This window comes from Spea bombifrons, chromosome 4 (genome assembly GCF_027358695.1).
Source record: "Spea bombifrons isolate aSpeBom1 chromosome 4, aSpeBom1.2.pri, whole genome shotgun sequence".
NCBI lineage: Eukaryota > Metazoa > Chordata > Amphibia > Anura > Pelobatidae > Spea > Spea bombifrons.
Genome location: NC_071090.1, coordinates 54,111,273 through 54,124,273, shown reverse-complemented (window position 1 = coordinate 54,124,273; position 13,001 = coordinate 54,111,273). Strand labels below are relative to the sequence as shown.

Below are 13,001 nucleotides of genomic sequence, written 5' to 3'. Positions count from 1 at the left end.
ATCATTAAGTCGTAATATCTTGCTAATTATTGAGACATGCAGTGATTTTAAGTGTCCCGTGTAAAATGCTTATTGGGTACTTCTGCTTCCCTTAAAATGTTCAGGTCATTTGATATTTTAATTTCCCTTTGCACATTTCCCTCTTTTGGAACAGTTTCACAATGTGCACAGGTATAAATTATTGCTCCGCCACATGATATTGGTCATTTAACCTTTGTATTGCCCGTGGTCTACACTACTCTTATGTACATTTTTGATTATGTAAAGCAATTCCGCCTTTTTTTGCTTGCGTGGATTAATAGTGAAAAGATATCGCAATAAAGAGGAGAAACATACTGTCTAAAGTGTCCATCTATTTTTGTTTTAAAGTTTGAGCAAGGCCAAAAGGACTCTTGTTGCCGCGTTCCACCTCTGGAAGAACAGCCCGGTTGGAGGAGATGTAGAATAGCTGCAGTCGCAGTGCTAAGTTTGGGTTTCATCGTTTCTATTATTAAGATAACTGTAAGGAGAAATTGTACTCTGTTTCCATTGTAGGATAAAGATAACCACCAATAATAAAAGTGAAACATTTTTTTTCTTTTCTGCAACTAGAATAGTGTCATGAAAAACCTTTATTTTGAGAATAGAAGTACTGCATTTTTAGTTATACAATGTGATGTATGTCATATAATATATTTGTTACTTTTGCAATACCATATACCTGCTGTAATCTTAGTTCACATGTTGTGTGACATGTGCACAAGACGTGTACCGGCGCATGTTATTTCTGGGACATAGTTATGTTTGTACTTTACAGTTAATGTAGAGTGATGAGATATATATCTCTAGATATATATTATATTTTTTTTTTTATCCCCCCCCCCAAACATTGAACAATGTTTTATGTTATTTTTATGCATGTTTTTTAGTTTGTCGTTTGTTTCTAAACCTAGTGCAACCCAACACAATTTACTAACTTACCTGTTTTCTTTCTTAGGCTCTATGGGAGAGCAAAGTTTGATCATTCTGCGAAGAGCAGACGCTTTATTTGCACAATGTATAATCGTTAAATGCACACTTGTTTTCTTCCGCTTGTTTACTGCACTGTTGCAATAAACCAAGTGTACATTTAAACATAGCGCTCAATGTGTTTTCAATAGTTGCAGATACTTATTGTATTTTTATGTACAATACTGAACTAAACATATGTTTCTTTAAACTTTTAATCCAAGGTATATTGTGATTTTTTTTGTGTGTTTTTTTGTTTTGTTTTTTCCCCTCTGCTTTATTAAATGCAATTGTTTAAACCCAAATCAGAATCCTGTGTTTTCTATAACATCACTTTTTCCCCCTCTTCCTTCTTTCTTTTGTGAAACCTATGTTTCATGTGGGGTCTGCATTTCTCTAGAGAGTGTATATTATGCATTTCCGAATACTTCTCCAGAAGAAGAGTAGTGTCTCATGACAACTGATTGTTCTAGCTCCATGAATCTTAAAATCGTCACTGCTGGATGAGACTTATATCTATTGTAGAACATTAAGACTTTAGGGACCAAGACCACATATTTTTCTCAGCTGCCTGTTTCCTGACTTCCCATACCTCTCCCTTCAACATACACGAACATTTTTTAAACTTGGTATTGATTTTTTTTGCAAGGTTATGACTAACAGGCATATTTTATATGCACCCTTATCTCTGTGGTTTTCTAAAACTCTAATTTCTCCCGCTTTGCATCTGTTGTGGTTAGTCAAACTGCTCTGGGAAGGGATTATTTGTACATGAGCAGTTAAATATTTTGACAGATTGGTGCTTGGATCCTAATCCCAACTTGGAAAATGCCTTTCCTACTGAAAGCTATTTTAGTGAAGTGAAGCTTGGAATGGTTAAATTGGTTAGGTTAGTTGCCTGAGTTCAACATTTTACCCAAGTTGCCCAATTCAAAGTGTGTTTGAGAGGTTCTATTTTACCTGCTCTGTCAAATGTAAATTTTTTTATAGTTAAATGCAGGATTAAAAGCACCATTCCTGGTAGGGTTTATCACATTACCAAGTGAAACAGCACCTTCTATTGTTAAATGTCAGATCCACAAGAGCCCTTATTATATTGTATATGTAATATTGGCCAATCCCTGTCTGTCTTACCTGAAAGAGGACTTCCCTCCAGGACTTTGCATCCATTGTCATACCTGGAACTCTCTATCTTCTGGAGTGGTGGCTTGGTGAAAGGGTGGCACCAGACAGACTTGTGGGTGATGTGCGTAGTGGGCAAGGAGTAGGCAGGAAGTGGGTTGACCAAACATTTGTTTCTGTCTGGAGAAAGAAGAAACTGATCTGGAGCCTCCAAATCCTAGAGTGGGTGGGACCTGGGGGGACCCTTTTACATCAAGTAACCAAGATAAAGATTGGTTTTTCCAAATTGCCATAGCATTTATTTACAGCAAAGCAAACTGTACGCAAGGGTAATAATGAAGATCTGACCTTCTAGGAAAACACTTATTTCCTTATAAAGTTAGGGTACTCTGCTATGAGTCTCTTGCACCTGAACCTGAGAAAGAAATGCTACACATTCTACTTAAATGTCTATAAAACAATTCATCCTTAGCTAGTGTTTGATATTCTTTAACTTGGCAGTTACTGCTATATATGACCAGCCCCAGTGCTTGCAAATTACCATGTTCTCTTACCCCTCTGACTTGGCAGCTCAGTGGCACTGTGTATTGCAAACATTCTGATTACTAAATGCAAACCATGCTTTGCTAGCATTTCTGCTATTTACCTATGCCTACTGGGTGAACAGCATATAAAGCACTTATTCAAGGGATACCCACAACTAGACTCAAATGGTTTCACACCAACTGGCTCATTTGGAACACTAACATAACCACCAGACAAACCTCTGACTGAAGAAAGGGGCTTGTTACAGTTTTTCCCTATGTTAATAAGACAGATGCTGGCAGCCAAATGACCAAACCAAAAATATGTCCACAGGGCCCATAAGGACATTTTATAATTTCATTACTTGTTCACCCTCAAATCATCAAGACCTTTATTAAGCCGTTCTCTTTAGAGCCTTAGTAGAGAGTTGCCTTCCAGCACTCTTCCAAACGGCTACACGGTGGCATAACAAAAATTCCTGGGACCTGTGTCGAGTGAATGCTGTTCCTGTTTTAAATCTAAATGGCTGTGTCTTACAACATGTTACTGAATGAATGAAATTAGCACACGCAAGCACTTATGGGGCAAACAAATAAGCAATGTTCTTAATATGAACGAGTGGAGTCTTAAACTTTTTGTGTATGACTAGCTTTGATAAGGAGGCACGTACCCGACGATGTTTTCAGATATGGCAGGGTTTTATTAATAGTCAAGACAATGCGTTAAAATAAATTTCGGTACTCCTCTTGGTACTGCTCTAGATCAATTACTTTCTGATTGATGCCATTCTAATCCGTTGTATTACGGCACAGCCTTTTCTGTATCTTCAATGTTTGGAGGGTCTAGTTCTACGTTATCCTGGGTTTTTAGTTGGATGGCAGCCTGCATTTTTGGTTGTGGTTTCAGGAGACTTCTATTGTTGCTTCAGGAGTCTACGCTGTAACCTGCTATAATTCATATGCAGTAATTCTTCTCCTGTTGCTGTTTTTTTAAATTTGTTATGTACAGATAAAAATGTAACCCAGAAGTAATATTTTAAATAACGTTTGAGTCATCACACGCTTGACCGTGAATGCCAAGGATATTCCCTCAGTTTATACAATGTTGTTGAAGTTTTATGTCTGTTAACCTATGGTGGACTTTGACTTATGTGTTTTGTGCTCTATCCTTGTTCACTTATGTTTATATATTGTGATCTGTCTCTCTTCAATAAAAATGTTACAGGTAAGCAGGGCCAGTTTCAAAGGGCCCACTTCTCATGTAGTGAGCGTTACTAGATCATGGTTTCACTAGTGGCTGTCTTCACTGGATTTTTGTTGTTAATATTTTGCATGTTAATAACAAACATAAGATGCTTATAATATGTACAATAAACTGAGACCAGACTACATTTTGTCCTATCTTAATTACTTAAAGAAGGCACTTATTTTCTAGTGTCTGTTCACTGACAAGCAAGGACTTTCTCTCTTCCATCTAAGATAGTTGCTGTCTATGGTTCATCTCCCCTGTACTTAGGTGTACAGGAAAGTTATCCCGTGTTTCACTGTTTCGTCTGTCATCTTGACTGTTGACGGTGGAGATATTTTTCATAACAAACTCTGAGAATTTATCTTTAGGATTTTCTTGTCTCGCTTCCTCAGTGATTTTTTATATACTGCTACTGAGTGCTAGTGTGGTGAGAAATAAGTTTTAATTCACATTTTCAAGGCATGTTGCATTTAAAAAAAATGTTCTGATGTAATTAGATTTTTCATAAAAAAAAAATTTCTTTGGCATTTAAATACATTTTTTTCACATAATTTTTGGCCAACAAATGATGTGAGGAATATGCGCTACATGAGTGAAATAGTTTGCGTTAAAAGGGTTATTTATGTAAACAGAGTTGAGATGTTAACCACCGCCATGCTTGAATCATTATGATCTTTGGCCATTGTTTTTGGGTTCTACATGTTTTTATCACACATCCACAACATTTCAGGTGCCCAAACAGGAACACGTGCATTTGGGGGTATGGCTAAAGGTGGGGAGAGCACGGTCAGGGTAGACCACCCCCAACTTACATGAAGAGCTACCCGATGATGCTCTGCCGCAGAGAACAGTGTGATGGCCCTGTTGGAGCTGCAAGGGAGGTGAGTGGTAACATACAGCTGCCTGGGTCTTTATGGAGAGAGGATCTCCTCACTCCCAGGAAAAGGACATTGCAGGACAGTGCATGAAAAATTGGGACTGCCCCGCTAAAACTAAGATGCCTGGGAGGCAGTTTATTGTTACTAACCATTTGTTACTTAGTAGTACTTTCACTTTATGTAAATGTGTTCTAATTATGTGATATTGTTGAATATTAAATATTAAGGACGACATGGAGAGACAATTGATGTTGAGTATCGCGTCTATTCTTGTAGACCCAGTTTGGCCATTTCTTTCTTCCTGATTTCTTATATTCCTGGAGGCTCATTTTTGTGTAGAGAGCAGGATTTTTTCCCCTTTGCACAACTGGGCTCCATCATGCAGTTATAGGAGCAAAGAGGCAGTGTACGTTGTGTAACTTGAGGGAGTTAAAGGCTTCTTATATAATATACCATATATCATTGCCCTAATAAAGTGATGCCTGCCAAAAGCTAATGTTGCTGAAAAATGTGCGCATGTTTTAAATGTGCGCATGTTTTAGCTACAGTAGGGGGCATGTTTGCTGCCGTTTTACCCCTCCAGTTAGAAATGTATTAAACAATGTAATATATATGCCAGTTTGAGTGTCCTGTGCCGCCGTAAGTCACTCACTCTACCTTGGGACCACATATGTCAGACCTAAGCATGTATGCCTGCAAATTTTGGCAATATATTTAAGTTTTGTATTCTGTTGCTGATCACAATATAAGGTCAAACCATTGTCATTGACCTTGCTGTCTGCAAAATAGTTGCAGATGTTGTTTAATCAGACACAAGGGTGTTAGTAATATCTTACTCATTTCAGTGTTTGTCACTTGATCTTTTTTTTTTAGTTGTTACCTAATGAGAAATGTTTTTTTAATAGATCAATTGATTCAGAAGTGCTTGTTGTATCTAATTAGAATGGGAGAATATCAGACTTTATGTCTTTTTGTTTTTTTATCCATGTTTTTTTATTTGTTAAAAGTAAACACCTGAAAACGAAGTGTGATAGAATTAGTGAGAACATCAAAAGCACAAAAGCACAAACTACATTATGGACCTAAATAGACTCCCCCTTGAGCTACAAAAAAGCTCCAAAGCTACTCATTAATGGGATTTTGCATATTTATTTTGGTTTTATAAATGAAATGAAACAGTCTTAAAACCCCTTTCATGGTTTGAAGTTTAAACTTAAAGTATCAAATCATTTTGGATTATACTCCTTGTCAAACATAATACTGTATCTTTCTATTCCAGGGCTTGGTATCGGGCATTACATCATCTAGAAGTTTCTGGAATCAGTCATGGCTCATCTGAAATGGTGGTTCAAAGAGAGGGGATGATGGGATAGTGTTGGACAGAGGAAGGTTGAGTGAGGATATTGGCCAAGATTCAGACTACATTTATGACGGGGAACAGATTTTAGTTATGACTAGGGAAGTGAAGGGTTAATATAGCAGAGGAAGAAAAATTAAGGTTATGAGTGTAAAGTTTTATATGTGAAGAATGAAGGCAGATACAGATGGACACTGAATAGCAGAAGAGGAAACAGTGAATGGGTCTCAATGAATGAATATATGTGTATTCTGCTTTTGGTATTTCATGGTTTTATTTATAAATATATATCAGCCTCCATTTTCCTATATATATATATATATATATATATATATATATATATATATATATATATATATATATATATATATATATATATTATAGGAAAATGGCGGCTGACCTATTTTATTGTGTATCATAGCATAGAGTGCCACGTGTGGTGGCCATAGGGATTGTTTGGAATGTGGAGTCCAATTGCGGTTCTATGAAGCGCAAATTGGTTGATTCAAAAAATGTGAAATCAATGCTCAGAGCATGTTGTGTTTACCAGTGTTATGTGTGTGCCATATTAAAATGAGTTTTATATGGGACAAAGCGAGTTGAATAGTAATATCTTAAATAAATTCCAGATGAGTTTGTACAATGCTGGTAGACCGGTTTCATGCAAGTAAAGAAGCATAATAATTGTGCCCAAAACCCCATTATGGATACACTTTGAAAAATTGGCTTGACAACCATACATTTTTAGTTATTGAATTGCTAGAATATTTCAGGTTTTCAATTTAACCCTGTGTGTTTACTTTAAATGTATTACCATTTATAAATGTCTCTCTCTCCTGGTCTCATAGGAAGGTTATTTACCAAGGTTTTGACAATTTCAATGTTCTATAACTAAATAGGGTATTTAAACCATGTTTCAAGGCCCAGCATAATTGTCTCTAGTTTGGGTTTCTGTGCATTCTTCCAAGTTTGTCCTAACTCTTTCCTTTGTGCTAATATATTTAATGTTGTAGCACTTTGAGCACACAGTTGCATGTGGCAGGTTAATAGTATATGAAAACAGTTTTAAGTGGAAGTGCAGCCCTCACAGCTTTTAGCATTAGTGTATTAATTAAAACTGCCCATAACATGCCTTTTTTTATCTGTAAGTTTAATTAACTTAAGGGAAGCTGGAATAGGAGGCAGTCTGTGGCAAGTCCAGCATTGTCTAATCAATTTCGTGTCCTTAAGTCATTTCCCTTCTCCTCCCAATCACCTTCCAAATCCTGCCTGAACTATTCAACGACAACCTCATTACTTTATTGCCACTTGTTCTTAAAGAAGTGCCGTCTAGGGTCTGGCTCTTCCCATGTAACAGGAGCCCTTGCACTCTGCGTTTGGAGAGTGGAAAATTCAGTTTAAATTGTTCTAAAAGGGTAAGCAGCTATGAAGAACATATGATTTCTTTTATTGCCATATGTGGGATTTTGGTTTCTTACATTATTGGGCAATTTGATTTACATGTGTTTGGTGTAGAACAATTAATAGAAATGATCTGCTGGTTCTTGTAAATGTCAGACTGCTCCAGTTTTGCCTCTGTACATTTTTGAGTATTTAGTATGACAAATGACGAGCGATAACTACATATTGTACCTGCGCACATGTTGTAGCAGCTTTTGCTAAAGCACAATAGCCATTGCAGAACTATCTAGAAATATTAGAGGAAGAAATGTATAAAGTCATTAATCCAGTGGAAACAGTCATCTTAACTCAGAAAACTTACACCTGTTTTACCGCAGATCTCAGCTACGGTAAGGTTAGCTTTAAACCAAGCAACTCGAAGGCAAATAAACAGACTGGGGGGGAAATTCCGGGTGGATTCAGTCGTATAAGTCTGCTGAATGCATAATTGTTTCATTCTAGAGCTAGGAGAAAAAAAAACCCTTTTTGAATTTTAAATAATTCCAAAGGATATAGAAATCTTCACAATGACTTCACGTAGAATGAAATAATGTCTTAAATAGTTTTCGCTATTATATAAAAAAATGAAATACCCACTTTACAGCAGTCATAATTCAGCGTCCCTTGTGATAAGTCAATATGTCTAAGTAACAGCATTGTTAGTCCTCTAAAAGATGAAAGTCACGGATAAACTGGGACCTGACACATACATGTTACAATTGCATACATTACAATGTTAATATGCTTTTGGCAAGCAAAACAACATTTGGGGGTAGCTATGACTCTATTGTATTAATACGTTGAATAAACAAGACATTGCACTTCATTATCAAGCCCAAAACTACAGAGAACAAGCCGATCACTCTACCTATCCATTTAAAAGTTGGAAGAAGTTTCTTTCTTCATTAGGTTCATGTGTTATAAGTATGACTTTGCTGCATTGGCTCACAATCTCTTTGCATACATAAGCACTGTATTCTGCATGTGTTGTTACATAGGGTGAGTACCTGTGAACTTTTCTGCTGCCATAAACGTAAATCTACAAACTGAAGGTCACAAGAGCACCAATGCATAGCTGAATATAAGTACGTTTGACCCAACACTAGGTGAAATATATCATACCAAACAGTTCCTTAATTTCACGTGACAGATTTAGAGATTGTAGACACAGACAGCACCGCTGGAATGAATCATACACGGAGTCTGGCACGTTCCGCGGAGAATGCCCTAAAGGTATCATAGGTATCCCAGTGAGATATCTGATATTACATGGAGAGTTTTCACCAACTAGACTACGGTATGGACAATGGCCCTTTAAACACAAGTAAATTACATTTTCTCCCAGTTATATATCTTTAGTGCCTCTGTCACGCTTGCAATAAACTACCTTAGATGATATTTCTGTCCATCTTTGAACATGTTTACACGCTTATTCTAGGTTGTTAAACTTCTGTTTATTTAGTATCTATTTTTTCTTACCGCTTGCAACAGACTTTTCTGTTCTTAGCAATATCAGTGCCCTGCAGTAATGGTTCTTAAAATGACTTTTCCATAATGCCAAAGGATAATATACCACAAAAGCACAGTTTGGTATTACAGGAAGCGTTCAAATTGAAAACTGATGTGGCTTGCTTTCAAGATACACAATTTATTAAACATTTTCTTAAAAAAGATCACGCTGTGGGTTATAGGAATACATGCTCATAATAAGGATTGTGAGTAGATGTCTCGTAAGCTGTGATAGGATCTTCTGCAGTTTACTTGTATGACCTGCGTTTGGAGCCTGAGCTGTGCCATATTGTGACAACTGAACTCCCACCTCGATGAAGCTGGTTATCATGTAAAAACCTCTTACCCACTCTTTCATTCTTTCGCTCTTTTCTCTCCCCCTCTCTTTCCTTTCTTAGCACTTTACCATAATGATGACACTACCTCGCCTATATCATGTAACTTTTGAACATTTGTTTTAATGCAATAACTTGCTGTTACAGACATATGCCTATTGATGAATTTCCAGCTCTCCTACTTGAGTTTGTATTGAGCACTGTGAAGAAGACAATTGTAGGCGAAAGCATTATGTGTGCATTGCGAGGTGAAAGTGGTTTTCCACTGTGGACACGGATGCCGACGAGGATATGGAGTTGGGCTGTTTTTCTCCACACGCTTTCTGCCCAGTTGACCCCAAGCCTCAAGTGACGTTCACGCAAGTTATATATTTGAAGTGCCTTCTTTCACAGTTTTTAAGTAAGCTTTGCTATTAGGGGGCAAGGAAATATTTATTTTTCAGTATTACACTGGTCCTGTTACGGTTATCAGTACTAGAGCCCATACTTTAGTGGCACCATTGGATCTCTGTGATTCCATTGATATTATTGAAAACAGATTTACACACATTTTCTTTGTTTCATTTTTTTCACGTCTTTATGCTGATTCAAGTTCAGTGGGACTTTTTGAATATTGTTAGAAGTTTTTTTTTTCCTCACTTCTTGTATTTGTAGTGTACATTGTCTCTTCCTCTTGACGTATCTCTTCTCTGCTACTGCTCATATCTATCACCCAGGAAAAATGCTTTAGTAAGTCACATGATCTCATATTTCTGTTTTTAGTAAAATACTTTGTACAGTGATGGAAACTTTTGTTTGGTAATCTGGGATATTTGAATAATACACAGTATTGCGTTACACTGTTTGCTCTAATTTTGCGCCACGCTGTAGAACCTGAAGAGTGTCAATATCGTTCTTGAGAATACCTGCTGATATGTGGTATTGGTGTTGGACGACTCAGTCACTGAAAGGAACTTCATTAAGAAAATAGACTTAGAAAGGACTTAAAAGGACTGCTAACGTATATTGACATTTTCCTAATGAAGTTCTTTTTAGTTCCTGAGTCGACAAACGCATTAAACTGCTCTAAAGCAGTTTCCCAGGGAAAGATCAAACTAAATTGTTTTAAAATACCTCACCAATTTCACTATAAACCCATCCAATGTTTGCTAAGCCCTGTTAATTACAGGCCAAGTTGTCACTCTGAAGACTGTATTGCCATTGAGGGAGCGGATGTTTGTGGCAGGAGCCACTAACCCTGGACTTACCAATGATTATCTTATGTGTGTCCGCCATGCAAAATGTTGAGTATGTCACCTGCCTTGACTTTGTGTGCAGTCTACATATGTGCACAGCTACATTTATAAGATTTATTAAACATTTTTACTTTCATTATTAGGTTTAGCATATACTTCTCAACTTGGTTGGTGTTAACTTAGCTCATTTATTGACTGTTTTGTGAAACAATATTTTGTATGTTCATTAACCTTCAATTGAAAGGGGTTAGTTCCCAATACAAGGGTGTATTGCCCATCTACTCTACTTCACTTATACAGGTAAATTGTTTTCTTACAGTTTAGCTCGTGAATGTTAGCAAGACATCTGGGTTGGCCATACACTAAATGTTCACAGTGGGAATAAGTTTTTCTGTATGTTTTTTTTCCTTATTTTTATACAGTGTAAGGTCTTGTCTTAATTTATTGAGTTAATTAGTTCTAAAGTGAAAGACTTTTTTTATGTATTTTGGCGTAATATCTTTTGTATTATATATATATATATATATATATATATATATATATATATATATATATATATATATATATTCCTTGTATTATGGCCGACTAATTGAATTATGTAGAAAGTGAACAGGCAGTGGTGCAACACATGGACTGGATTTAGATTAGTACTTGGCTTGTATGACCTAAAAGCAAAGCCTCAATATAAATCTCACATAGAGTCACTAGTGGGAGAATAAAGGGGAGGGATAATAATAATAATAATAAAAATATATATATATATATATATATATATGTGGACTTGTTTTTCTGTGAAAAGTGCTGCAGCTTAGAAAAAGCAGGCATTCAAGCAAAAAAAAAAAAAATACAAAAATGATACATCAGAATCCCAGTCTGTTTAGAGATCTGATAAAACTGAGTTTATGGTTACTGATTTTTGTGTATATTTTAGCTTTCCTAAATATGACCGTCCTTCTATATATGTAAGTATTACTGATTCTTGACAGTGTACCTTTCGCTTAAAAACTTTTTACAGTACCATAGAATATTTATTTAGGAAAGAAGAATTAATAGAGGAAGGCAGCATCATTTAGTAGTAGATTTCAAACTACCTGCCATAAAAGTTATTATGGTGGGTCCATTTTAGCCATGCATGAAACACTCATCAGCTTTTAGACCAATGCATGCTGGGAAATATATTCTAAACATGACCAGCTGCTCATATACATAAAAAATTTAATATCAATAACTGTTGAACTGTTTTGAACTTTTTAAAGGGTATCTATTACTCATGGATGACTTGTCTACTTTTGCTGAATACATGTAAATGATGTACGGTTATTTACGTATATCCAGTAATGAGTAGGATGTACAGACGGCTTTGTATCATCCGATCATACGAGGAATGTGTCTGTACAAATGTAACTAAAACCCAGTTGTAAGCTAGTAAAGGCTGACCAGTGTAAAATGTGATGCTGTACATAACTCTTCCCCCAAATAGTTAATTTCCGAATATTTACAGCATTAATTATTACAGTGCGGATTTAATTCTTCAGTGGTAAACCAATGGTGTTTACCTGTTGATCCATAAATCTTTTCTTTAACTTAAGCCCTTTTGCAATTGGTATCGGCACCAAATTACCCTACAATGTGTGAAAAGGGACTTCAAATATTATTCATCAGCAGCCCCTTACTTCTTTTAAGCTTCTGTGTTATTACGTAGCTCAGATAAAAGTATTGGAAATAAATAGATTCCCTACAGTCTAGTTCTCAAACTGTATCATTAAACATCACACAAGGATATAGTGAATTTATCAACAAACGCAATAAAATGTGTGTTACATTGATACAAAAAAGTAGCTCATTTTAAAGGACCAGGGATTTGTGGAAAAAAAACATTGCGTGGTATTATTCATAAAATAACCCGATCACTCACTGAAATGGTTAAAAAGTATAAGAGGAAATAATATACATCATTTTCCACATATAACTGTACAACATGAAATATTCTAAGCTAAATGCCAGTTGACAGCATTCTACAATGTTACAGTTCACTGGTGGCCTTTTGTTTAAATATACTTATTGAGTCAGACATTTAGTGACTTTGCAAACTCGGATGAACATTAATGAATAGCCTTAAATAAATCAGGTTGTGCACCATAACCTGGACATATTTCTCTGCCTGAACTGCGCACGAGAATGTGTTTGGAGAGGAAGGCAGATGTATTCCTTACATAGATCTATGATTTCTGTTTTAAAACCTGGGATTATATTGAAAGGAGCGTACACGTGGATCATATTAATTCAGCATGCTTTACACACTGCAAAGTGTTTGATCGAGTAGCGGTTGGGTTTCGTGTTTCGGAAAGGTGACTTCGGGGTTTAA

General features: G+C 36.2%; 1 protein-coding gene across 1 annotated transcript in view; it reads left to right on the top strand.

The window, feature by feature from the left end:
- Window positions 1-1,195, top strand: part of ASZ1 (ankyrin repeat, SAM and basic leucine zipper domain containing 1) — a 43,131-nt gene extending 41,936 nt beyond the window's left edge. Inside the window, exons 13-14 of the mRNA XM_053464275.1 lie at window positions 370-501; window positions 977-1,195. Coding sequence (XP_053320250.1) covers window positions 370-501; window positions 977-1,000 — 156 coding nt within the window. The 3' untranslated portion in view covers window positions 1,001-1,195. The remainder of the gene's footprint in view (window positions 1-369; window positions 502-976) is intronic.
- Window positions 1,196-13,001: the final 11,806 nt, after the last annotated feature.